This window comes from Phocoena phocoena, chromosome 13, assembly GCF_963924675.1.
Source record: "Phocoena phocoena chromosome 13, mPhoPho1.1, whole genome shotgun sequence".
Lineage (NCBI taxonomy): Eukaryota > Metazoa > Chordata > Mammalia > Artiodactyla > Phocoenidae > Phocoena > Phocoena phocoena.
Genome location: NC_089231.1, coordinates 75,643,825 through 75,671,608, shown reverse-complemented (window position 1 = coordinate 75,671,608; position 27,784 = coordinate 75,643,825). Strand labels below are relative to the sequence as shown.

General features: G+C 49.0%; 1 protein-coding gene across 2 annotated transcripts; it reads right to left on the bottom strand.

Moving 5' to 3' along the window:
* On the bottom strand, positions 1-27,743 carry PLBD2 (phospholipase B domain containing 2). 2 transcript variants are annotated; one of them, XM_065890166.1, is made up of 12 exons: positions 27,454-27,743; positions 16,277-16,370; positions 14,005-14,163; positions 12,099-12,199; positions 11,665-11,879; positions 5,700-5,797; positions 2,865-3,025; positions 2,174-2,269; positions 1,845-1,916; positions 1,031-1,183; positions 272-434; positions 1-168 (listed from the first exon to the last, which is right to left on the bottom strand). In XM_065890166.1, exons 1-12 carry the CDS (start codon positions 27,741-27,743, stop codon positions 1-3), a joined length of 1,770 nt encoding a protein of 589 aa, XP_065746238.1. The 2 variants fall into 2 exon arrangements, with proteins under 2 accessions (XP_065746238.1, XP_065746239.1); XM_065890167.1 differs by lacking the exon at positions 2,174-2,269.
* Positions 27,744-27,784: the final 41 nt, after the last annotated feature.

The following is a 27,784-nucleotide window of genomic DNA, read 5'->3' as shown; positions in this document are numbered from 1 at the left end:
TCAGTCCCACCAGACCTCGATGGGTGAGAACTTCCAGAGGTCGGGCTGGCCCATGTGCAGCAGGCTGCTGAAGGGCGAGCTGCTCCACTGGAACGGGGGCAGCTGGTCCCACGTGGGGCCGCTGGCCGCCAGGAGACGCAAGGCCTTGGCCAGTGCCGTGCTGGTCACCTGGGGGTAGAGGGGAGGGCAGGTCGTTGAGTTGTCCCAACCCGGGAGGCTCTGCTGCTCCTCGCCCCAACTTTGACCCCATCCACAGCCCCAGGCCTGGCACCTTCACGTCGATGCCCCCATGGGAGCGCTGGTGCAGGGCCTGGAAGGGGTAGGAGCCATTGGCTGGGTTGAGGTCAGAGCGGGCCGAGACGGCATTCTCCCCGTTGGGCTTGGGGTTGCAAGCTTTGCACAATGACAGGGGGTCATGCAGGAAGTCGTTGTACCTGGATGCAGAAAGAGAGGAAACCTCAGTCGTGCGGGGAGCGGGGGAGGCCAGACTGCTAGCGGCAGCCCCTAACCCAGCTGCCTGCTTTCAATGTGCCCGGCTCCCTCCCGCCGCCTGGGCTTCAGCCACCACCTCCCCCTTCAGCTGGTCACTCCACAGGTATCACTCAGCCTCGGCTCTGCCATCCCCCCCTCCGGGAATCCCTCTGGGCCCCCACCCCAGGCCAGGCTAGAGACCCCGTTTTGTCCCTTCACAGCATTTCCTGGAGCTCAGACGGTCCTCGTTACACGTCCACATCAGTGTGAGTACGGGAGGGATTTCTGCTCCCCGAGGACAGTGGGGACACGTTCTGTGCCCGTTTCCCAGTCCCAAGCACGGAGCCCGGCACAGGGTGGTCACTCCACGGCTGTCCGTCATCCTCACCCACGACACGAGGGCAGCAACAGGCTCAGCTGAGTGCTGCCTCGGCTCTGCTGTCTTGGCTGCTACACAGTTGCACCCCACCCCTGCCGCCCCCCAGGACTTGTTGGGAGCTTGAAACGAGTTACAACAAAGCCCCACCACGTGACTCTGGGTTCATGGTCCCCCGCGTACCTCATAAGCCGGATCATGGAATTCAGGTCGTGTACCAGCGACTGGTTCCGCCGGAAGATCTGGGCCCGGGGGCTCCCGTCATAGGAGAACCAGTCCCCAAAGTGGGCCACCAGGGCCGGAAGCCCACTGGCGTTGAACACAGACTCAAAGGACCTGCTGGGAACGAGGATGGTCACTCACGACCTCCACTGACTTCACCCGGCCGTGACCGTGGCCAGGGAGGTGAAGGGGGTGGTCGTGCCACACGACATTAACACCAACAACCACAACAGTCGGGAGAGCAATAATCATGTCTTTTGTTTGGGCTGTGGGGTGGCTTGGTGGTGGCCAAGCTAGGGCTCTGGGGTCCAAGAGGCACGGGTTCAAATCCTGACTTCACTGTTGGCCACCTATGGAACCTTGGGAGAGTTAGGTACTTTCTCGAGGCCTCAGTTTCATCATCTGTGAAATGGGAAGAGGAGCAGTGGCTACCACGCACGGTGGCTGTACGGATCAAAGGGGATAACCCAGGTAAAGCACAGTGAGGGTCAAGAGGTGCTGGCTGTACAGCCCAGTTAAAGCAGCTCCAGCTGGAGAGCCACGGCAGGGGTCGGCACCTGAGCCAGGCCGCCCCCACCACCCTGCGGTGGGTGCAGACTGGGAGGCTGAACGGATGCCGACCTCCCAACTGTACCCTGAAACCGTCAGGGCTTTCCTGGAGAAAAAGGGGGAAGGGTGGGTTTCTTTGTGGAGTTAAAGAATCACCTGGGAAGCACCCCTCCCCAGCACGGAGAGCTGAGCAAAGGGTCGGGGATACCAGGGAGGGGGGACATACGGGATATTGTAGCTGGCCCAGTAGGTCTTCTGGTAGAGTTCCGAGGTCCTGTCGGCCACCACCACCATGCCCCTGCGACCAGGAAGGGACACGAGGCAGGAGTGGTGAGAAAGGGGGCTCCTGTGGGTGCTGCCCTGCTCAAGGACCCTCGCTGGCTCCCCATTGCCTGGAGCTAGATTATGTCCCCAATCTTTAGCAATCAGGGGCTGCCTTCTCCTCCAGTATTGTCTTCCTGAGGTTTCCCCTCCCACACACGATTCAGCTGCCTCCAGGCCTCTGCCTTGGCAGTTCCCTCTGCTGGAACGCCCTTCCCCTTTCCGGGTACTCACGGGATCTGCTCCAGGATGGTAAGCACCCTTCTCCCAGGGCTGGGCCCGCCGGGGACAAATGCCTTGTAGTCCACGATCATCCACTGGTTGTTGTACCTGCCGTGCCCAAGGAAGGAGGGCTGAACAGACCGTGGGGTCACTGCCCCGGCCTCCCCCTGCCCCCAGGGCCACACGCAGTCGGGAATCATGGGGCCGGGGCGGTCTGGGCGCGTCCGGCCGTCCGATCGTCACCCGGACACTTTAGCTTGACCAGGCGTCCTCAGACTTGTCTCTCATCATGCTGCTCACCTGCTCCAGAGGAGTCTATGGCTCCCTAGTGCTTACTGGAACCAAGGTCAATTCTGCGCAATGTTCTAAGACCCTGCCCTATCCAGTTCCCGCGTCTCTGGCTCACGGGGCCCCCATCCACCCATGTCCATCTCCTCGGACGGCCGTCTCCACTGTCCCCAGAGCTCTCAAGTTCCAAGTGTCTTCCTGTCCTTCCTCTGGGAGCCTTTCCCTGGATGGAGAAGCCTGCAAGAGGGGGGCAAATCCTTTCCTTCCCCGTGCCTGTTTCCCCACGTATAAAACAAGGAGAGGACTCAGCAGAGGGTGTGGGGTGTGTGGCCCTGGTGCCACATCAGGTCTCCCAGGGTCTGAGCATTAGCGGGCAGGTTGGGTGGGACGGCCGCAGTTCCAGAAGCCCACTCACGTGCCACTGTTGAACCTCTTGAAGATATCGGCCCAGGAGTCCCCGTCCAAGGCCAGGCGATTGGCCACAACATTTCGCATCCACTCCAGCACACAGCCCTCGGGTTGCACGTACTTCCACAGGGCCGAGTTCCGGTTGCCGATGGTGGTCTCCAGGGTCACCTGTGGGGGAGCCGAGGGGGCGCTGCACGAAAGGGCCCCCTAACTCACAACCGGGGCATGGTGCCACCAAGCGGCAGCGCTGCATCAACCGTGGTTCAAATCTGTTGACTCGTTTTTTAAAACTTCATGTCCTGGCTTAGGTGCATGTCCCTCACCAGTTCTTTGGATGAGCATCGAGGGGGTTCATGATCAAGATCATGCATCCACCTTTGCCCTGGGAAACAGCCCCTAAGAGAGCCCTACGGGACCCACTCCCCGTACCAAGTGGGTCAACTCTTTCCCCAGAGAGATAGCATCCCATCTCTACCCCTTCCCTGTAGTTCCGCAGGGAAAGCTGGGAGGCTTGGGGTTGGTAGCCTGGTGGACAATCTCCATCAACTCTTACAGCCCTCCGGGGGAAAACACAGCACTGCTATTAAGCCCCCTTCTTCTTGAAAGGTAAACTGAGGCCTGGAGAAGCTAAAAGACTTGCCAAAAGGTCATGGCCGCTACGTGGATGGGCCAAGATTTGGCCCTCAGACTTCCAACTCTTAAATCGGGGCTTGCTCCCCTACAGCAGGATATTAGCATGCTTCTTCCTTTCTTATACGAAGCTGGAAAACACCTAAGAGACAGCAATAGCCATAAATATGATGTTTCAAAGAGGAATGTGCAAAGCAAGCCTCTCAATAGCGATGCCCAGGTAGGAAGAGCTTCTCTACTCCCTCCAAACTTGTACCCTCCTCATCCCTCTAGTGTCCCACGTCATCGCCAGGATTCAGACCCGCATGGCCTCAGAAACCCTGGAGGGCAGTTTCCTCTCTCTGCGCCAGGGGTTGTTCTCAACCTGGGGCAGTGCTCGCGGAGTCTGCAGACTTGGGTGGGGAAACATTACATCTTTATTTCCACTAATGTCAAACCGAAATGCAGCATCTCCTTCCACTGCTAATGAGGTGACACATGACAGTGTTATTAGCGGTACCTGAGATAGTCACCAACAGAAATCACAGATGTTTTCCCACCACAGGACAGGATTGCACACATCTCGAGATATCGTTTATGCTCCTCATTATTTGTAAATTATGGCAGGTAGCCCACCTGCGACTGGAGTTTCTTTCTTTTTGTTTTTGGCCACACCTTGTGGCATGAGGGATCTTAGTTCCCCGACCAGGGATCGAACCCGTGCCCCCTCCATTGGGAGCACGGAATCTTAACCACTGGACCACCAGGGAAGTTCCTGGAGTTTCTTATTTAACGTGCTAATAAAGCAGCACATACAGGCGGACCCGAGAGATATCGCGGGTTCTGTTCCAGACCACTGCAATAAAGCGAATACCACAAGAAAGCAAGTCACGTGGATTTTCTGATTTCCCAGTGCATATAAGAGTTATGATTCCACTATACTATAGTCTATTAAGTGTGCAATAGTATTGTCTTAAAACCCAATGGACATACCTTAATTTAAAACTAGAAAAAAATACAAAACAAAAAAAACAATTACAATACTCACATCAAAGGTCACTGATCACAGATGACCATAATGAAAATAATAATGAAAACCTTAAAATATTGTGAGAATTACCAGCACGTGACACAGGGACACAAAATGAGCAAATGGCGTTAGAAAAATGGTGCTGACAGACTTGCCCGATGCAGGGTTGTTACAAACCTTCCATTTGTAAAATCCGCAATATCGGCGAAGTTCAATGAAACGAGGTATACTTGTATATTACATTAAAAGTTTACTTATATAATATTTCGATAAATGCATGCCGATATACTTGGTTTCCTTTATAATCCCACATATGTTGGCTTGTGCATTTAAAAGCATTATTCTGAGAAGGGGTTCACGGCTCCCCAGACTGCCAAAGGAGTCTGTGGCATAAAAATAGTTAAGAACACAAATGGAAGGTAAATTTCCTTCCCAGACACTTTTTGTAACTGGATGAAACTATTTCAACTGTCCTTCCCCAGGCTTCACTCCTGCTTTCCCCACCCCAGACCGCAGCAAGGGGGTCCCCTCACCCACTGCCTGGCCCCTTTCATGCTTCTTCCCACATTTAAGGGAACTAAATCCCACGCTCCTCTCACAAAGTAATAGAAGAAAAAGAGCCCCTTCCTCTCCCCTCCCCAGAATTGGCGTCTTCTGCATCTAGGATTTTTTTTTTTTTAAGTGATGTTTTTTCTCCTCTGCAGTGTTACCCTGGCGACTACAGGGCTTGCTGTGTCTAGAGGGGTGCCAGGAACAGATTTCTAAATGAGTCTGGAGCCCAGCCAGGAAAACCGATAAAAACACCACATTGTAAACAACATTTATTCAGAAAGCCAGCCAGGTTTAGAGGGGGTTTTGTGGAAAGCAAAAGGGAAGGCAGAAAGAGCAGAGTCATGGTAGGGAGAGAGATGGCTTGTCCTAAATACATAAACACAAAATGAGGTCACTGGGGCCACGGATATTTCAAAAGGGCCCAAACCAGGGATTTCTGAGGAGCTGCAGGACAATACAGAGTCCCAGGCCAGCTGCAGGGTCTGGAGGCCCCGGCGTGACCTGGGGAGCGACATTTTACAAGCGCTTCCTGGCCTCGGCCCTGGGGTGGTGGTGATGCGGGAATGGGGGAGTCTGCGTCCCCCTGCTGTGCCCAAGCTGCTGGGTGCAAAGCTGCCCCGGGGAGAAAAGTGACACCAGAGGATGACTCACCAGCCCGCTGCCCAGGATGTAGAAGTCATCACAGGAGAAAATGGTACCAGGGTAGGATGAGAAGATCACCCTGTTGCCGGGAGCCCGGGTAGATTGCTCTGCAGGCGGGAGAGTGAGCCCGGGGCGGGGGGGCCTGGTCAGACAAGCACATACGGAGAACCCCACTCCCCCTCCCAGCAAGACTTGGGAGTCTCCAGGTGGAACAGCAGGCTTCAGAGAAAGCCCCTACTCCATTCTTTCTGAGAATCGGCAAACCAGGCCGTTCGTGTAAAAGCTAGTAGCAATATATACACATACATATATTACATACATATATATGTAATTGTCTTGATTACTGTACCTTGTTTTGGCTTTCCTTTTTTTTTTTTTTTTTTAATTGCAAAAACCTATTGTGAAAAAGATCATTCACAGAGCAAATACCCAGAAGTCTGAGAGCAGGGACTTTGTTTTTCTTGGGGGTGGAGGGAGGGTTTATCCCCTGCTTTACTGAGGTATAACCGACAAATAAAAATTGTCTGTGTTTAAGGTACACACTGTGATGTTTGGATAGGCGTGGACACTGTGAAAGGATGGCCACAGCCAAGCTAATTTACACAGCCATCACTTCACATAGTTACCTCTGCTGTGTGTGTGGTGAAAACACTGAAGTTCTACTCTCTTGGCAAGTTTCAAGTATACAGTACAGTGTCGTTAACTATAGTCACCATGCTGTGCTTTAGACTCCAGAATTCACTTGTCTTCTAACTGGGAGATGGTACTCTCTGACCAGCATCTCCCCATTTCCCCCTCCCCCCAGCCGCCTGCAACCACCATTCTACTCTCTGCTTATAACAGTTCAACTTTTTTTTTTTTTGGCCGTACCACGCAGCTTGCGGGATCTTAATTATCCAACCAGGAACTGAACCCGGGCCCGCAGCAGTGAAAGCACAGAGTCCTAACCACCAGACCGCCAGGGAATTCCCTCGAGTTCAACTTTTTTAGATTCTACATGAAAGTGAGATCATACAGTATTTGTCTTTCTCTGACTTATTTCACTTAGCATAATGGCCTCCAGGTTCACCCATGTTGTCGCAAATGGCAGGATTTCCTGCTTTTTTCAGTTGAATACTCCATTGTGTGTGTGTGTGTGTGTGTGTGTGTGTGTGTGTGTGTGTGTACGTGTACATTTTCTTTATCCATTTGTCTGGCTATGGACATTTACGTTGTTTCCATATCTCAGCTATTGTGAATACTGCAATGAACATAGGAGTGCAGACACTTCCTCAAGATTTTCTTTCCTGGAAGTGAGATGGATGGATCAGATGAGAGCACAGGCTTTGTGGGGAGGAGACCTGGGCAGAATCCCGGTTCGGGCCCTTATCAACTGTTTGATTTATGTCAAGTTACTTAGCCTTTCTGAGCCTTTCTGAGCCTTATCTGCAAACTGGGAATAATAATCCTTCATCCCACACAGGGCAGTTGTAAAGATTTAATTTATAAGATCGTGGAGGTAGTTTCTAGCACAACAGTGGGTACCCAGCAGGCCTACAATCAAGGTTACTGCGTAACCAGACCAGCACTTGTCAAGGGATGGACTTTTGGTACAAAGTGTTCTGGGGTGGGGATGAGGGCCACTAGGGATGAGGGATGGACCAAAGGAGCTATTTCTATATAACTGATGAATAGATAAAAGTGAAAAGGGCAAAGTCATCAATGAACAGCTAAAACTGGAAGGGAAAACAACCAACACCAATGGTGGTTTTTCAGGGGCTGGTGGCAGGGTGGGTTACAAGTGATTTTTATTCCTTCCTTGTGCTCTATTTTCTAACTTCCTACGGTGAACATGTATGACTTGGTTAATTTGTTTTAATTGTTGAAAATTAGTCTAGAATACAAAAAGAAATAACACAAATATCCATCAATAGATGGATGGATAAACAAACTGTAGTATCTCCATGCGGTGAAATATTAGGCAGTCAGGAAAAGGAATGAAGGGCTAACACCTGCTACGACACAGAGAGGCCTTGAAATTATGATGCTGAGTCAAAGAAGCCAGTCTTAAGAAAACCACCATTGTATGTTTCCATTTTTATGGGATGTCCAGAACAGGTAAATCTACAGAGATAGAAAGTAGATTAGCGGTTGCCAGGGGCTGGGAGGAGGGGGAAAAGGGAGTGATTACTCAGTGGGTACAGGGTTTCCTCTCTTGGTGATGAAAACGTTTTGGACCTAGACTGAGTGGCAGTTGCATAAGACTGTGAATGTACTAAATGCCACTGAATTGTTCACTTTAAAACGGTTAATTTTGTTATGTGAATTTCACCTCAATTAAATAAATAAATAAAACTAGGGAAAAAAACCTTTTTTTTTTTTTTTTGGCTGCGCTGTGAGGTTCGCAGGATCTTAGTTCCCTGACCAGGGATCAAACCTGCGCCCCCTGCAGTGGAAGCGCGGAGCCCGAACCACTGGACCGCCAGGGAGGTCCCTTAGAAAACTTTTAAAAATTAGTGCAGGTTTATATGAAGTTCTAGAACAGGCAAATCTAACCTCATGGGAAAGAAATCAGAAGAGCGGTTGCCTGGGGAGAGGGGTGGAGGCTAACTGCAAAGGTCACAGGGAACTTTCTAGGGTGATGGAAATGTTCCATTGGTGTTTACATGACTGCATGTTTGTCCAAACCCATCAAATTATATGCTCTAAATGTGTATTTCAGCTATCCATCAATAAAGTGAATTAAAAAAAAAAAAACAGAACAAACTTAGTCCGGGACATCATTTATCACCCAGCAGAATGGCAAAAAAACGTGAAGTGAACCATAATACCCAGTGCTAGCCAGGCTGTGGGGAAAGACAACATATTCACAGAATGGCGGTGGAAGTGTAAATTGGCCCAACCATTTTTTGAGGCAATTTGGCTGTTATCTATCTAGAAACTAAAATTTTAATTATACTCATCTTTTAACCCAGCGTTTCCACCAGGAAACACATCTGGGGGCCCACTTGCTTGCTGTAGTACTGTTTGAAACAGCAAAGACCTGGGAATCCCCTGGCAGTCCAGTGGTTGGGACTCCTTGTTCTCACTGGACAAGCCTCACGGTGTGGCCAAATAAAGAAATAAATATTTTTTAAAAAGAAAGAAGGGAGGGAGGGAGGGAGGGAGGAAGGAAGGGAGGGAGAGCAAAGACCTGGAAATGGCCCACATCCTCAACTGGGGACTAATTAAAATTTAACGTCCAGGGCTTCCCTGGTGGCGCAGTGGTTGGGAGTCCACCTGCCGATGCAAGGGGACACGGGTTCGTGCCCCGGTCCGGGAAGATCCCACATGCCGCGGAGCGGCTGCGCCCGTGAGCCATGACCACTGAGCCTGCGCGTCCGGAGCCTCCGCTCCCCAACGGGAGAGGCCGCGACAGTGAGAGGCCCACGTACCGCAAAAAAAAAAAAAAAAAAAATTTAACGTCCAGCTGTTAAAAGGTGGACCGAACATGACAATATCAAAAGCTCTCCAAGGCCGGCCGTGGAGCAAGAGGAACAAGTGGCAAACAACCCATATAGCATGATCTCATTTATGTTTTTTTAAAAAACCCAGAAAGCAAACTTTTTAGGGCTGTGCAACTATCTGTAAATACTGTAATGACGGATACATGTCACTGAGCGTTCATCAAAAATCCATAAAACTCTACAAAGAGTGAACTCAAATGTAAACCATGGACTTCAGTTGACAATAATGTATCAATATTGGTTCATCGATTGTAACAAGTGAATCACACTAATGCAAGAGGCTAGTAACAGGGGAAAGTGGGAAGGGGGATATATGGGAACACTCTGTACTGTCTTCTCAATTTATGTCAATGTAAAATTTTTCTAAGAACTAAAGTCTATTAATTTTTAAAAGGTCCATATATACACACATATAAATGCATCCCCCCAAATCTAGATGGATCCAAACCAAAATGGCATCAGTGCTTTCCTCTTAGGAGAGATCTGGAATTTGGGACGAAGGTATCAAGGGAGATGTATTTCTTCATCTCTGTTGCTGGAATCTGTGCCAGTGAGGATGTATTTACATATAAATAGTATAATAAAAATATTGATAAGTTAAAACAAATGGAAAAGTGAGGTACGTTTTTTAAAAGTCTGAAAAAACATAACCAAGTGTTTGCAGAAATGACCTCTCGTGGGACGTGGGGTGTTCCCGTGACTTGCATTGTGTGTATGTGTGTTTTGCCGCATTTTCCAATTTTCTATAACATACATGTATGACTTATGTAGGTTTTTCAGATATTAAGATGACAGTGGATACACAGCAATGGGAACGACAGATCTGCAGCTACAGAGGACAACGTGGATGAAACTCACAGACGTTACCCTGAGTGAAAGAAGCCAGGCGCAAACAAGCCCATGCTGCATGATTCCATTCGCAAAACATTCCAAATCCATCAAACCTAATCCAGGCTGTGAGAAGTCACTACGGGCTGGGGACAGTGCCTGGAAAGGGACAGGAAGGAAGCTTCTGGGGGCTGGGAATGTTGTTTCTCTGTCTGGAGGCTACACACACAGGTGTGTGTTCAACGTGCAAAAATTCCACCTGTACACTTACGATGCGCACACTTTTCTGTACAAATGTCAATTTAGAAGTTTCAATTTAAATTAATGGGCATTAGGTTGTTTCCAAACCACTAATGCAGCTGACAGCCACGTACACAATCCCCTTGCAGAAATAGAAATGTTTCTCCAGGGACAGATCTGAGCCAGAGGGTTGCTGGATCACAGGCGAGACAGATTTTAAATTTTGTTAGACGCCAGCTGGGCTCCTCTTCAAAGTGGCCGTGCCAGCTCCCGCTCCCGTTAGCAGTGAATGAGGGTATACATTTCCCCACCCTCTCGCCACCTCCTGGCAACATTAATTTTTTTAAGTTTGCCCAAGAAGGAGGCACTGCAAACATTTGGCAGCGGCTACCTCTAGACTTAACACTGGGGCCAGGAATGACGGGCACACTACCCGGCACTTGGGCCTTAGTGACCAGGTTTTCACATTTGACAGGAAGAACGTATTCATCCATTCCTGTGTAGCTGTTTGCAAAAATGGCTGTAACTCTCCCCATGCTTGTATCCACGTCATCTGCAATGTGACTCTGCAGTTCCTTACATCACATGGTCGGGTCAATTTCCCCACTTCTTGAATCTGCACGGGTCACTTGACTTGCTTTGAGCAACAGAATGCTGTGCCCGTTTCAATCAGCCCTCGAGAGGCCTTCCACACGTGCCTGCCCAGATGTCACATGAACAAGCCTGAGCTAGCCTGTGGGAGGATGAAAGACCATGTAGCCCAGCTGTCACATCATCCCAGCTGACAGCCAACCCCCAGACATGCAGACGAGGCCATCCTAGGTCAGCCAGCTCACCCCAGCTGACTACAGAAGCATCAGTGAGGCCAGCCACAATCAGCAGACTCGTCCTAGAATAACAAAACCACCCAGCAGACCGATGGACATGTGAGCAAAACTAAATGGCTATGTTTTAAACCTTTGCTGTTTTAAATTTGGGGTGATCTGTTACACAGCAGTAGCTTACTGATACGCCTTGTGAGATAAAAATTAAAAGGAAATAAACACGTTAAAAATAACATGAACTCGGGCTTCCCTGGTGACGCAGTGGTTGAGAGTCCGCCTGCCGATGCGGGGACACGGGTTCGTGTCCCGGTCCGGGAAGATCCCACGTGCCGCGGAGCGGCTGGGCCCGTGAGCCATGGCCACTGAGCCTGCGCGTCCGGAGCCTGTGCTCCGCAACGGGAGAGGCCACAACAGTAAGAGGCCCGCGTACCGCAAAAAAATAAACAAATAAAAATAAATAAAAAAAATAACATGAACTCTTAGACTGGCCTTAAGGTGACCCCAGTGTATACGGGGCTGAGGCCCACACCTCCCAGTACTATGCCCACTGTGTACCCACATACATGCTCACACACAGACCCACCCACATCTACCCACCTTGGGGCCCTTCTCTGAACTGGAACCAGTACTTTTTCATGATGCGCAGCATGTACTGGTAGGAGTGCCAGGTGTTGTGGGCGACCAGGAGGTCACTCTGGCCAGGCAGCAGCTTGATGAGGGCAGAGCAGGAGCCAGAGCCCGTAGCATGCTTGGTCTTGGTCTTATTCAGGGCCAGCTCTAAGTCTTCGAGGTCCCCAGAGATCTGCAACAGGCTGAGGAGGGTCAGAGTGCCGGAGGGTTACCATGCCTGCTGGGAGTGCCATTACATACCCATTTCACAGAAGAGAAAGCTGAGGCACTGGGAGGTTGGGCAACCGGTCCGAGGCCATGTAGCCAGGAAGTGGCAGGGCTGGTATTGGAACCCAGGTCTGTCTGACTATAAGGTGTGTGGCACTTTCCCCTGCCCTGTCCACTCTGGGGGTGGCACTTACAGGAACCCCAAGGGTTTGATGGTGAACTTCCCAGTTGGAAAGGTCACACTGCCTTCATAGCTGTCCTCTAGGCCTTTCAGCTGCAGGAGGGTCAGCCGCACCTAGGGGGAGGGGGAGGGGGCAGGGGGCAGGGGGCAGAGGGAGGGTGAGGCCTCTCCCCCAGGCTCATGCCTTCTGCAATGGGAGGGGCTTCAGCAAAGGAGGCTCAGGTGCACCCTCCAGGCTCCAGCCAACCCTGACCCCCCCCTTAACCACCACCCACCCCTCCATGCCAAGCACCCTCCTGCCATCATTTAACTATATGTCTCCATCCTGTGGCAACCCCAAATCACCCCACTTAAGAACCCAACCCAAATCCACCTCCTCCAGGAAGCCTCCCAGCCTGCCCTGGCCCGCTGCTGGCTGCTCCCCGTTCTGAGTTTTACTGGCTGTGCTGCTGGCTCAGCGAACTTGTGCCATGTGGCTGACTTCTCCCCACTGTCACTGTCATTGTTCTGTAACCATGGAGTATATCACTGTGTCCCCCACCGGGCCTTGGCCTGTGCTGAGCATACACCAGGCACTTAGCAAGCATCCGTAAGATGGATAGACAAAAGGACAGATGGATGGATAGTGGCTACTGAGTTAAATGAGAGAAGGACAGAGAGAAAGGCAATCATCTAGATGGACGGGAGGGTGAAGAGAAGGACAGATGTTCAGGCAGGTGCTGAAGTAGATGGATGGGACCAGATGGATTCACTCCTTCATCTGTAAATACTCAACAAACCTTCACTTATAAAGCGCCTACTATGTGCCAGCCCCTGTGCTAAGTACTGGGGATACCACAGTGGACAAGGCAGATGTGGTCCTTGCCTTGTCCTCATGGGGCCCAAGTCCAGTTGAAGACAGAATCTGAATGCCTCACAAGAGGGCTACAAAGAACTGCAGGGAGGGGACGTGGAGGTGAGGAATGGTGGGGATGAGCTGGGCAGAGGGGGAGAAGGAAAAGTGTTCCAGGCAGAAGGAACAGCACACTTTAAAGCCCTGAGTGAAGAGGTAACATCTTGTTCAAGGAACTGGGAGGAGGCCAGGGAGGCTGGAGCACAGATTGAGAAGGCCAGTAGATGAGGCTGGGGAGGGAGAGGGTGCAGGTGGGTGTTGAGGCCACATTAAGGAGTGTGGGCATCACCCTGGGGAACTGGGCAGCCCCTGGAGAGATGTACGAGCAGCAGAGACAGAGCAGAGGGGATGGACCAACAGATGGACAGACTGAGAGATGCCTAGGCTCTGGCCAGAAGGAAGAGGTGGAATGAAGCAGGGAACGTGGTCCATCAGGAAGATGGCTAGGCAGGTAGATGGGAGGGTAGATGGACAGACAGGTAGATGATGAACAGAGAGAGAGACAGGCAACCAAATGGGGTCTATCGACAAGGCGGGTGGATAGAATATCTGACAACTAGGCTAAGATGGGCAGGTTGGTGACAGATGAATAAATGGGAAGAAGAGAGTGAAAGATGGATAGACTTGTGGGTGGGTGGACGAATGTGCTGAAAAACTAGATGGATGGATGGATGGATGGATGGCTGAATAGATGGATGGATGAATGGGTAGATGGATGGAGGGGTGGGTAGGTGGATGGACAGATGGATGTATGGGAGGGAGAAAGGGAAGGATGGACATAGAGGGAGGGAGGGAGGGAAGACTGGATGGATCTGTGGATGGATGAGTAGATGGATGGGAGGATGGGTACGTAGATGGGTGGATAGATGCGGGAGGGAGGGAGGGAGGGAGGGAGGAAGGGCTGGCTGAGAGGGGCAGGGGACAGATAGGTTGGCCAGCTGGAACAGTAGCAGCTGCAGTGGTAGCAGGTCCCCAGAGCAGACTCAGCTTGCTGCCCCAGCCCTCTGAGCATGGGGGCCATGCCCACCTGGTGCCAGTAAGCAGAGCCATTGTTCAACTCCATCTCCTTCTGCATCCACTCCAGGTTGGCCTCCAGGAATTTCTTGAGCCTCTCGCAGTAACTGACTTCATACTCGAAGGGGCCGCAGTAATTCACCACCGTGTTCATCCAGTGCATATAGATGAGCTGTAGGGTGGGCGAGGACAGGGGCGGGGCAGCAGGCCTGCGCTCTTCCCTGAGGACCCCACTGGCCCCCACTCGGGCTCAGAGTCCTCATTCCTATCCAGGTCTCCAAAGAGTCGAGGAGCTCTGGTGAGGACACCTCCGCACCTCTGCTCACACTGGCTTCTCTCACCCAGCCAGCTCTCACCCCCACCAGGGCCCAATGCCTCTGGATGCCTCCCTCCTCTGAAAGCCGTCAGCACTCACAGTCTGTCCTAGATTACGCCTCCTCTGTTACTGGGGACCGCCACCCCCATCTATACACGTATTCAGTCACTCAACTACCTTTTTTTTTTTTTGAGCACCTACTATGTCCTGTCCTGAGCACTGAGGACACAGCAGTGAACCTGGCAAGAGAATCCTGCGGCAGTTCCACCAGCCCTCAAGAGGTCTTCCCCACCTCCCCACCCCGATGTCACATGTACAAGCTGGGCCAGCCTGCTGGGGGGTGAAAGACCATATGAGCCCATCGTCCCCGTCACCCCAACAGACGGAGAGCCTCCCTCGGGGGCTGGTGTGCAAGCTCAGAGAAGTAACGTGGGCAAAGCCTCTGGCATGTGTGTCTGGGCTTCCTCACGTGAGAACCACGTCAGGCCTCGCCTCAGTGCTCCTGGCTCAGGCTACGGGGCCCTTGAGAGATGGAATCTTGTCTCAAATACCACCAAGCACCCAAAACACGTGGCCTGACCCAGTGTCTGACACCTCCCCAGACATCGAGGTCCCAGGAGGGCATCTCAAACTGCAGCTGGATGTCAGAATGAGGAGAGGGAGTTTATTAAGCGCTGTCACACTGTACACCGTCTCCTGTGACGTGCTCTGTCCCTCTCACCACCGTGCATCTCACACGCATCCACCTGCTCGTTCATTTTCACTGCTCTCTGATTCTGCACTGTGTGACACTACTGCAATCCGGTTACCCGTGCACCCACCGGTGGCGTTTGAGTGTGTTTGCCTCGGGGCTGCTTTGAACCCCTTGGGTCACCTCTAGGGTACACACCTAAGGAGTGGGGCCCCTGGGTCCTAAGGCATGTGTGTATTCAACTCTACAAGTTAACACCAAATTACATCCCAACGTGGGTGTCACACCTTCACGCACAGTGTGGGAGCATGGCCAGCCCACCACGGCCTCACCCACTCCTGATGCGGTCTGCCTTCTGAAATCTGTGATTATCACTTTTAAAAAGCCCAAAAGCAGGTAATGCAAACTAATATGTTGTTTAAGGTTTCATCACATGTAGTAAAACTAGTTTAACCAAAGGAAGGGAGTGGAAATAACTCAAATGTCCACCCACTGATGAAAGGATAAAGAAAATAGTCTATCCCTACAATGCAATATTATTCGGCCATAAAAAGGAATAACGTACTAACATACACTAGAACATGGAGGAACCCTGGAAACAAGTTAAAGAAGCCAGCCACAAAAGACCACATATTGGATGATTCCTTTCATAGGAACTGTTCAGAATAAGCAAATCCATAGAGACAGAAGGTAGATGAGCAGTTGCCAGGGGCTGGGTGGAGGGGGGAAAAAGGGAGGTGACTGCTAACAGGTATGGGGTTTCTCTCTGGGGTGATGAGAATGTTCTGGAATTAGATAGTGGTAGTGGTTGTGCAACCTTATAAATATACTAAAAGCCACTGAACTGTAAATTATAAAATGGTGAATTTTATGGCATGTGAATTCTATCTCAGTATAAATGAATGAATGAATGAATGAATGAAAGGGAATGACAGCCACCACATGTAGTGTGGTGGGTGTCTCTGGGGTAGGAGAGGCAGGGGAATGGAGTTGAGAGGGGGCTTCAATGGTTTTAGTAACATTCCAGGGTTTAGTTTGGGTGGGTGTTCATTTTATTACTAAGCTTCGTAACTTGGAATGTGTTGTGTATTTTTTATATGCATCAAACAGCACCCAGTGTAAATTTTTAACAAATACATGTGACCTTTTCTCCCCAACTAGATGGAAGGCTGGGGGTGGGAGAGCCCCCTCTACACATATCTCAGAACCCTCCAAAGCTCCCTGGGGAACACACTTGATGGGCGGGGGAAACCCCGGGGTCCCGCGTCTGGCCCTTACCTCCTCGGACACGGCGGCCTCCACCACGCCCGCTGCGTAGGCCTGCAGGCTATCGTTGTAGTGGCCGTTCGTGTGCAGCTCCAGAAAGGCCCACCTGCAGGGGTAGGAGAGGGGACACTTGGTCAGTGAGGGGGTGAGCGTGAAACGGGCCCTCAGCTCGGCATGCACCTGTCTGCAGTTTTAAACCATAGAAAACAACGCAGTGACGAAACTGCCATTCACATGAATGTTTGTCGGTCTGTCTCTGTGCACGTGTCAGGCTAAATCCCTAAAAGAGAAACTGCTAGGTCAAAGGACACATGCATTTTTAATGTGAATAGATACTGACAAACAGCCTCCCCCAGGGCTGTACTAACCTTCATTCTCCGCCCCTCCCCCAGGATAATAATACCAGCTAATATCTACTGAGGGTTTCTTCTGAGCCAGGCGCTGTTCTAGTCACTTCCATATCTATTAACTCATGTCCTAGTACTCATGACAATCCCACAGTCCTGCAAGGCAGGCACCGTTACTGTCTCCATCATACAGAAGGGGAGGTAGTTCAAGCAGAGTTACGTACCTGCAGTGGGAAACGGCATCGCAGCCTCTTCCCCCCACGTCCATGCCTTTTGCTGTGTGGCTTTACATCCCTCCCACCACTGGTCAAATGTCCTTCCCTGTCCCCTTGATTTGGGCTCAGTCATGTCATATGACTTGCTCTGGCCGATGGAATGCGGTAGAAGTGACTTGTCTCAGTTATGAGATTAGCCTTCAAAGGGTCTCCCGTGGTTCCACTTGTGTCCCTGCTATGGCCACGAGAGAAACATGCCCGGCCAGCTCGCTGGTCCCAAGAATATGAGAGACACATGTTGCTGACCAGGTCTGCAGAACTACAGCATGAAGCAGAGCTGCCCCAACTGCTCCAAGGATCCATGAGCATAAACGGCTGTCATTCCAAGCCACTGAGTTTGGGGGCAGTTTGTTATGCAGCACTGTTGCCCAGTACTAGCTGATAACACATACCAAAGGTCACAGAGCTAAGAAAGGGCAAAGCTAGGATTCAATTCCAGGCAGGCTGGTTACCAGGAAGCAGATTCTGATCAGGAGGTCTGGGGTAAAGCCCAAGACTCTATTTCTAACCAGCTCCCAGGTGATGCCTGGGGTATATACTGCATTTCTACAACATACGAACTCCTGTCTGTGCACTTCCCTGCTTAAGATCAATCTTTTTCACCCTTACTAAGGCGACAGTTGAAAAATTCAATCACGTAATTATAATCCTTTAATGAGTTAAGTTACATATATTTTCTTATTTCTTATTGGTCATTTATAGTTCTTTGGTTCATGTCCTTTACTCATTTTTCTCTACCGTGTTTTTTCATCTTATTATTATTATTATTTTTCGGCCGCACCGTGGCTTGCGGGATCTCAGTTCCCCAACCAGGGATTGAACCTTGGCCACGGCTGTGAAAGCACCAAATCCTAACCACTAGACCACCAGGGAATTCCCATCGCCTTTTCTTATTGGTTGGTGAAATTCTCTATATACGTATTAGCCCTTGGCTTGTCACTAATATTGAAAATACCTGTATTTTAATTGATTTTTGCTTTTGTTTTTGCCATATGGTAGTTTTCAGTTTTGTCCTATCAGTCTTTCCTTTTTTTTTTAGTCTTTCCTTTATGGTTCTGGATTTCATCCTTGCTCCAAGTACACAAAGAATATTCACCCAGGTGACTTCTGTAACTAAGGAAAACACTTGTGGAGGCAATTTCTATTAAGAAAATGAGGGCAACAGAAGACACTAATGAGATCTTTAAGAGGCTACACAATGCGGAGAGACAGGCTCAGCCAGGACTGTCTCACAGGAATTTGGCTAAAAAGTCACCAAAGAGCTCCAGGACAGGCAGAGCTCTGCCCTAGAGAAGACAAAGGAGAGGAAATGACTATCAAAATACTCACACCCAATAGTTTTGGCAATCAAGCTTCTTTGAGCACCTACTGGGTGCCAGACACCGAGGGTATACAAGAATGAATATATGTAACTGCTATGACGAGAAAAGGAATAAAGTACCCTGAGGAGGTACGCTCCTGCTGCTACTGAGTGAAATCTAGGAAGGCTTCACAGAAGAGGTGATAGCTGCTCCAGGATCTGAAGTTTAAGTAGGAGCTTGCAGGGAGAAGGGGGTTGGGGTGGGGAGGAGAGGGAAAGTAAAAGAAGGAAGCCTGAGCTCTGAGAGTTCCAAAGCAAAGAACTTGAGCTACAAGATAAAATGGAGCTGTGGGGACTGGTAATGAGGCCCTGCTATGGTGGATAACAATAGCCCCCAGTGCTAAGCACATCACATGTCTACTTCTCTCTCTAAATTCTCCCAAATACACTATGACATGAGTTTGATTCTCCCAATTTACAGTTGTGGGACCCGAGGCTCAGAGAGGTGAAGTCACTTGCCCAACAGAGCTGAGACTAACATCACAGAGCATGATGTGCTTTGAGCCTCTACCTTAACTGGGTTTTGTGGGGGATTGTTTTGTCCTTGAAGGTGAAGGAGTTAGTTCTTATCAAACAAATCTAAGAGCCATGAACTTTCGGCTAATGACTCACATATAATCACAGATATGGAGAGAAAAACACAAGAGACTAGAATAAAGGTCTTAAATTTCAGGGAGAGTGGAAGACAGAGAGAGTCTGGGATTGTGGGTCCCTCAGGCATCGTCTGAATCCCCAGGTCTCTCTCATCAACTGTGTACCTTTGGGCAAATTGCTTAAACTCTCTGGGACTCAGTTTCCTCACCTGTAAAATGGGCAAAGCAATTCCCACTTCAGAGGGTTGCCATGGCAGGTGCCAGAAGAGAACTCAACGTTTTATACTCGGTAAGTATGTGTCTCATCATTAACCTGAGAGGGGAGGTTTGGAGCAATCCAGTAGACTTGGTGATGGGAAGAAATTTAAAACAGGGTACAGAATGTAGTTCCCCTTGTGATAAAAAAAAAAAAAAAAAAAGCAGGGGAATCAAGGGAGAACATACACAACTTACATAAAACGAAAAAGGCTGTTCAGATGCCAAGTCCTGGTTATAACTGAGAGGCCAGTGGCCTTCCAGACAGCGCCTGCTTAAAAGCTCTCCTTCTGCAGGGAGCAGGCTCAGTCAAGGCCACAGTGCTGAAGCCCTGAAGACAGGCAGCAGCTAGGAACTCACCCTCTGACCGGTGCTCACACGGCCCTCACGGATGTGTATGAGCATCCTTGTTCACAGCAGCTTTTTTTTTTAAACATCTTTATTAGAGTATAATTGCTTTACAATGGTGTGTTAGTTTCTGCTTTATAACAAAGTAAATCAGTTATACGTATAAATATGTCCCCATATCTCTTCCCTCTTGCATCTCCCGCCCTCCCACCCTCCCTATCCCACCCCTCTAGGTGGTCACAAACCACTGAGCTGATCTCCCTGTGCTATGCGGCTGCTTCCCACTAGCTATCTATGTTACATTTGGTAGTGTATATATGTCCACGCCACTCTCTCACATTGTCCCAGCTTCCCCTTCCCCTTCCTCGTATCCTCAAGTCCATTCTCTACTAGGTCTGCATCTTTATTCCCATCTTGCCCCTAGGTTCTTCATGACCATTTTTTAAAAATATTCCATATATATGTGTTAGCATACGGTATTTGTTTTTCTCTTTCTGACTTACTTCACTCTGTATGACAGCCTCTAGGCCCAACCACCTCACTACAAATAACTCAGTTTCATTCCTTTTTATGGCTGAGTAATATTCCATTGTATATATATGTGCCACATCTTCTTTATCCAGTCATCTGTTGATGGACACTTCGGTTGCTTCCATGTCCTGGCTATTGTAAATAGAGCTCACAGCAGCATTTTTGACTAGAGCTGAGGAAAACAGGACCCTCCCAAAACATCCAGTGTTAGGGGCCTGATACAATAATCTATCCATATATGCGGTGGGCTTCTAGAACCATGTGGCTGACCACCGTGTGCTGATGAGATGTCAGACACAAAGTTTTTTTAAAAAACGTAAGATTAGAGAAGGACAAACGGTGGACTCAGGATAACCCCATGTACAAAAACATTACACGCACTCACATACCAGTACGTATACACATGTATGTATGTATGTATGTTTAGGCCTGTTTATGCATAGAAAATTCTAGAAGAAAGAACTAACAGTGGTTATATATAAAAAGAAAGAGTGGGGAGCGCAGTTTACCTCCCACATTCCACCTCACCTTTCTAAACTTTTTTACCATGGAAAGTTAAGCACTTGTGTAATAATTACAAACATTTAAAAGAGAGCAGTGTGACTCTTTCAAGCTGGACAGAAAGGAAAAGGATGAGTGGAGAGTGACAATTTCCCCCCCCCCCCGACCCCCCCCAGCCAGGCCACAGTACGGTAAATATGGAATTAGTCACTGCCCTTGTTGGAGACAGTGTCTTCTGCATTCCTCTCTGAACCGCCTTATTCCAAAGGGCGATTGGGGTGATTCAGTTTGGATGGAGTTTGTGCACTTTGCTCGAGTTCTCAGAAAACCTGGCTGTGTAGGTGTCTGCCTATCTTTCCAGAATACCTTGGAGAGAGAGAGATTCCCATTCATGAGGGAATTTCAGTGCTAGAGCCCCTCCGGCTGATCCCTGAAGATCCCTCCGTTGCCTCAGGCCCTAAGCCCTAATCAAATGATTTTCTTCCAGGCCCCTGCAAGGCTGGCGTCATCCTCATCTCGCTGGGGTGAGGCAGCTGCTGACAGCCACCTGTAGGAAGCGTCCAGGCAGAGATCTGAACCTAGATCTCTCTGATGTTAAACCTGAAACCCTGCCTCATACCACATCTCCACGCTCTCCCAGCCTCAGCTTCCCCATCTGTAAAACGGGAAGGCTTGGACATCAGCAAATGGCTTCTGGAATCCCTCACTGCTGTGCTGGCTGACAGCTTTGGGAGACTCTACCCCAGTCCCTGGCCAAAACAAACCACTGGAAAGAATGTGTTCCTAAAGCAAAATGTCCCCATTTGACGGTTCTTGATTCAGAGATCATGTCCTTCCTGCTTCTTTGGTTCTAAAATAGCTCATCCTTTATTAGATGAAATGGGCAGAGATCAATAAATATTGTTCTAACACATATATATATGGAATTTAAGAAAAAAATATATCATGAAGAACCTAGGGGTAAGACAGGAATAAAAACGCAGACCTACTGGAGAAGGGACTTGAGGATATGGGGAGGGGGAAGGGTGAGCTGTGACAGGGCGAGAGAGTGGCATGGACATATACACACTAACAAACGTAGTAAGGTAGATAGCTAGTGGGAAGCAGCCGCATGGCACAGGGAGATCAGCTCGGTGCTTTGTGACCACCTAGAGGGGTGGGATAGGGAGGGTGGGAGGCAGGGAGACGCAAGAGGGAAGACATATGGGAACATATGTATATGTATAACTGATTCACTTTGTTATAAAGCAGAAACTAACACACCATTGTAAAGCAATTATACCCCAATAAAGATGTTAAAAATAAATAAATATTGTTCTGGTTTGTTTTTAATGCACTTGCTTGGCAAAAATAAAAAGTCAGCTGCACTGAATCTATTTCCCCAAACTTTTTTTTTTTTTTTTTCTGGAAAGTGTATGGGCCACACTGTGGTTTTATGTCAGGGACAGCTAATACCTCTGAGATGACTCCAGGATCTAATGAAGAGGCCACATTTGGGAAAAGCCAGACCATTCTTGTGAGATGAGCAAGGGGTCACAATCTCCCCTCACCATCATTGTCCCTTCAGTGTATAGTGTGCCCTGGACACCCGCTACTATGCGGGATGTACCACCTCATCTGTGGCTATCACTCCTTTTCCATTCTTGATGGTGTAGGTTTATCTTTTGTGACTTTTCAAAGAAACAGTTGGATAACTAATAAGAACCTGCTGTATAGCACAGGGAACTCTACTCAATACTCTGTAATGGGCTACGTGGGAGAAGAATCTAAAAGAAAAAAAAATGTAGATATATGTATAACTGATTCACTTTGCCGTACACCTGAAACTAATACAAAATTGTAAATCAGCTATACTCCAATAAAATTTTTTTAAAAAAATGAAAGAGAGAAGAGAAGAGCTAACACCCATCCTTCTCAAACTCTTCCAAAAAATTGCAGAGGAAGGAACATTCCCAAACTCATTCTATGAGGCCACCATCACCCTGATTCCAAAACCAGACAAAGATACTAGAAAAAAAGAAAATTACAGACCAATATCACTGATGAATATGGATGCAAAAATCCCCAACAAAATACTAGCAAACAGAATCCAACAATACATTAAAAGGATCGATCATACACCATGATCAAGTGGGATTTATCCCAGGAATGCAAGGATTCTTCAATATACGCAAATCAATCAATGTGATACATGGTATTAACAAATTGAAGAATGAAAGCCATATGATCATCTCAATAGGTGCAGAAAAAGCTTTTGACAAAATTCAACACCCATTTATGATAAAAACTCTCCAGAAAGTGGGTATACAGGGAACCTACCTCAACATAATAAAGGTCATATACGACAAACCCACAGCAAACATCATTCTCAATGGTGAAAAACTGAAAGCATTTCCTCTAAGATCAGGAACAAGACAAGGATGTCCACTCTCACCACTATTATTCAACATAATTTTGGAAGTCCTAGCCATGGCAATCAGAGAAGAAAAAGAAATAAAAGGAATCCAAATTGGAAAAGAAGAACTAAAACTGTCACTGTTTGCAGATGACATGACACTATACATAGAGAATCTAAAGATGCCACCAGAAAACTACTAGAGTTAATCAATGAATCTGGTAAAGTTGCAGGATACAAAATTAATGCACAGAAATCTCCTGCATTCCTATATACTAATGATGAAAAATCTGAAAGAGAAATTAAGGAAACACTCCCATTTACCACTGCAACAAAAAGAATAAAATACCTAGGAATAAACCTACCTAGGGAGACAAAAGACCTGTCTGCAGAAAACTATAAGACACTGATGAAAGAAATTAAAGATGATACCAACAGATGCAGAGATATACCATGTTCTTGGATTAGAAGAATCAATATTGTGAAAATGACTATACTACCCAAAGCAATCTACAGATTCAATGCAATCCCTATCAAATTACCAATGGCATTTTTTACAGAACTAGAACAAAAAATCCTAAAATTTGTATGGAGACACAAAAGACGCTGAATAGCCAAAGCAGTCTGGAGGGAAAAAAGCAGAGCTGGAGGAATCAGACTCCCTGACTTCGGACTATACTACAAAGCTACAGTCATCAAAACAATATGGTACTGGCACAAAAACAGAAATATAGATCAGTGGAACAAGATAGAAAGCCCAGAGATAAACCCACACACCTATGGTCAACTAGTCTATGACAAAGGAGGCAAAGATATAGAATGGAGAAAAGACAGTCTCTTTAATAAATGGTGCTGGGAAAACTGGACAGCTACATGCAAAAGAATGAAATTAGAATGCTCCCTAACACCATACACAAAAATAAACTCAAAATGGACTAGAGACCTAAATGTAAGACCGGACACTATAAAACTCTTAGAGGAAAACATAGGAAGAACACTCTTTGACATAAATCACAGCAAGATCTTTTTTTGATCCACCTCCTAGAGTAATGGAAATAGAAACAAAAATAAACAAACGGGACCTAATGAAACTTCAAACCTTTTGCATAGCAAAGGAAACCATAAACAAGAAGAAAAGACAACCCTCAGAATGGGAGAAAATATTTGCAAACGAATCAACAGACAAAGGATTAATCTCCAAAATATAAAAACAGCTCATGCAACTCAGTATTAAAAAAGCAAACAACCCAATCCAAAAATGGGCAGAAGACCTAAATAGACATTTCTCCAAAGAAGACATACATATGGCCAAGAAGCACGTGAAAAGCTGCTCAACATCACTAATTATTAGAGAAATGCAAATCAGAACTACAATGAGGTATCACTTCACACCAGTTAGAATGGCCATCAGCAAAAAATCTACAAACAATAAATGCGGGAAAGGGTGTGGAGAAAAGGGAACCCTCTTGCACTGTTGGTGGGAATGTAAATTGATACAGCCACTATGGAGAACAGTATGGAGGTTCCTTAAAAAACTAAAAATAGAACTACCATATGACCCAGCAATCCCACAACTGGGCATATACCCAGAGAAAACCATAATTCAAAAAGACACATGCACCCCAATGTTTACTGCAGCATTATTTACAACAGCCAGGTCATGGAAGCAACCTAAATACCCACCGACAGACGACTGGATAAAGAAGATGTGGTACATATATACAATGGAATATTACTCAGCCATAAAAAGAAATGAAATTGGGTCACTTGTAGAGACATGGATGGATCTAGAGACTGTCATGCAGAGTGAAGTAAGTCAGAAAGAGAAAAACAAATATCGTATATTAACACATATATGTGGAACCTAGAAAATGGTACAGATGAACTGGTTTGCTGAGCAGAAATTGAGACACAGATGTAGAGAAGAAACGTATGGACACCAAGGGGGGAAAGCGGCAGCGGGGTGGGGGGGTGGGGGGATGAACTGGGAGATTGGGATTGACATGTATACACTGATGTGTATAAAATGGATGACTAATACGAACCTGCTGTATAAAAAATAAATTAAATAAAATACCAAAAAAATAGATAAAGAAACGGTTGGGTGGTATTTATCCATCTTACTGGGCTGGGCTTCTGCCTGTTGGGTGGTAGATTTAGGTTGTTTCCCAGTTTCCTAATAGGTTAGTTCCCTCTTATTGGTATTCACTTCCTCTCCCAACTCGAAGGCTATTTAGGTCAATCAGCTTGTTGGGGGGGCATCAGGTCAGAAAAGGAGGAAAAGGTAAGGTTGGAGGGTTCGGCCTCCCCAGGACCAAGACCAGAGCCAGGCTGGCGCAGGCGCTGCCTCTGGGTGCATCTCTGATCCCCTAGCATTAAATCCTAAATGTTTCAGGCTCCATGGGGAGTGTCAGTCCAGAGTCAGATACAGCACAAGTAAGAGGAAAGATTATGGGGGAAGGAGACGTGCAAGTTATCCTGACAATCCCAGGATCTGGTGAAATCTGTGAGCCAGAAAGGAGGAAGGATCCCAATTCTAGGTGAACAGAAGAGTCAAACCATGATTTCCACCCTCCAAAAACTAAGACAGTCACCTGCAAGTCAGCGATGTAGTTGCTCGGGTGCCAGGACACCCCACATGTCTTTCTTACATCTCACTCCTGAGTGCTCAAGAGGGTGTCTCTGAGGGCCTCCGTACCCCTGCTTATAAAATGGGGGCTTCCCATACAGTTTTCCCTACATCATAGTCCCAAATGCTGTCAGACCCACAGGGAAAGGGGCAGACTGGACAGAAAAGATGCTGGAACAGTGAAGTGAGGGCAAGAAGTGTGGAAGAGACCAGGGCTCACTTCTCAGTTTCCCCACTGGCAAAATGGGGGCAGAAGACATGCGCTCCTTTCTCTTTCATTCACTCCTTCCTTTAGTAAATAAACAGAGGTGCTTTCTGTGATCCCCCGAATTTCACTTCGAGCCCCACCTTCAGGAAGGAAACAGGCTCAGAGAGATGAAGTGATTTGCCCAAGGTCACACAGCGCCAGAGCTGAGCCTGGAAGACCTTTCCATCCAGCACAAGCAGGGGAGCCCTCTCCCCACTTCTCTGTTTTCCATAATTGACAGCAACACAGCCTAGCGGGAAAGGGCTGGGGCCAAAGCCCCTCCCCATGCTGAGCCTTACCTCTGTGCCTCCTCCCTAGCATCCAGAGACTGTCATCTCTCTTAGCTCTGCTAAGCGGGGGCCCAAAACATATAAGTCAGCAGAGACTGGGTCACCAGATTCCAGAGTCACGTCGCCACAGATTCCCGCCACAGACGCCAGCCCACTCCGTGGTTTCCTCTCCCTGGGAGCCTTCCCAGATTAGCCGCACCCAGCTCCTGTGTCTGCAGCAAATCCTCTCCCCACAATCTCTGGTCTTTCTATCTAATATACTCCCAAGTGCCACAAAGCACCAGAACAGGGGGGTGTCCACAGTGTCCTATGTCACCCCAACACCTGCAGAAATGAATGCAAGCCAGCCAAATGGATGGGGGCAGCAGTGGGAGAAGCCCTGCCTGCTGGAGGGGGTAACGTATTCTAAGCACTGGGATGACCCCAGGATAGGATAGTGCAGGTGGGGGAGGGGTAGGGGGACACAGGGTTCCCCAAGATTCCCCAACACAGCGTGGATCCAGGGTCTGGGCCCTGCTGACAAGGCTTTGAGGCAGATGTTCCCCACTCCCAGGATTTTCCCTCCTGGCACTGTCTCCCTGACTGAATGGGGACCCCCTCAGCTCTGTGTCCCCATAGCCAAGAGCACCAGGTGAGTAAATGAATGAATGGGCACCAGCCCTGGTACAAGGCCTGAGAGGGGCACCACCCAACTTCCCAGCCAGAGCACATCATCAAAATCCAAGCCACAGATGGGGAAATGAAAGCCCAGACAGGCAGAGCAGTTAGGTAAGAGCCATACAACAGAGTGACAGCCTGGGTCCCGGTGATAAGGATAGAGACGGTGACTGCCAAAGATGGAGTGCTTGACTCCATACTAAGTATCTGGCCAAGCGACTTTCCCCTGGACCAGGAGAGAGGAGGGAAGCAAGGAGCAAAGGCCAAGCAATGATACAGTCTGGGTCTTTGTGAATTTAGGGACCCTCTGTTTTCAGACTGGCCTGGAATCCAAGCTCAGTCCTGCTGCTCTGGTTCTGGAAAGAAGGCAGGGGGGCTGGCACCCATGGGGTAAGCTAAAACCAAGGAAGTGAGAATCTCTCCTGGAGAGCCATTACCACCCCTCTGGTCATGGGGGTGAGATGAGGGTTGAGACGGAGAGTGCCAGCCTACGTGGGGATAAGCGTTACTGTATCACTAGGGAAACAGAGGTACTGTCATCCCTGGCTGAAGGCAAAGGACTGGTCCCCATGAGCTGAGGGATGCCGCATCAGCCCCACCCAGCTACGGTGCAGCAGCCTCCGAGGTGGGACACTGACCCCCAGGGAGACGAGGATGGGACTCTGTCACCGGCAAGAGGCTGGTCCTAGGGGCAGGCGAGGTTCGGCGCCCACGCAACTCCCTCCCCCGGCTGGTCCGCGCGAGATCGGGCCAACCCTTACCCGGTCTCGAGGATGGCGTTGGTAAGGTTGGCCCAGGCCACGGCGTCAGGGTGGCGGCCATCCACCAGGCGCAGCTGGCCCGTCTCATGGTCCAGGAGCACCGAACGGCAGCGGGAGGCGGGTGGGACCGGCCTCCCCGGTCCCCGGTGACCCCTCGGGGTCGGGATCGCGCCGGTCAGGCCGCTCAGGAACAGCCCGACCAGCAGGGCCAGCACCAGGGCCAGCGCCAGTGCCCGCGTCAGCGCCCGGGCCAGGCGGCCGCCCGGGCATCCATACATCGGGTCCACCATGACGGTGCGGAGCGGGGCGCCGCAGCCCGGCTCACGTGACT

Bases quoted from the DNA above. Each gene is read 5' to 3' on its own strand.
- PLBD2 (XM_065890166.1), bottom strand. From the start codon at position 27,743: ATGGTGGACCCGATGTATGGATGCCCGGGCGGCCGCCTGGCCCGGGCG. The intron at 14,164-16,276 runs GTAAGGGCCAGA...CCCACCCTACAG, and splicing joins AGGCCGCCGTGTCCGAGGAG to CTCATCTATATGCACTGGAT. The intron at 2,270-2,864 runs GTGAGTGGGCTT...TGGGCACGGCAG, and splicing joins AAGAGGTTCAACAGTGGCAC to GTACAACAACCAGTGGATGA.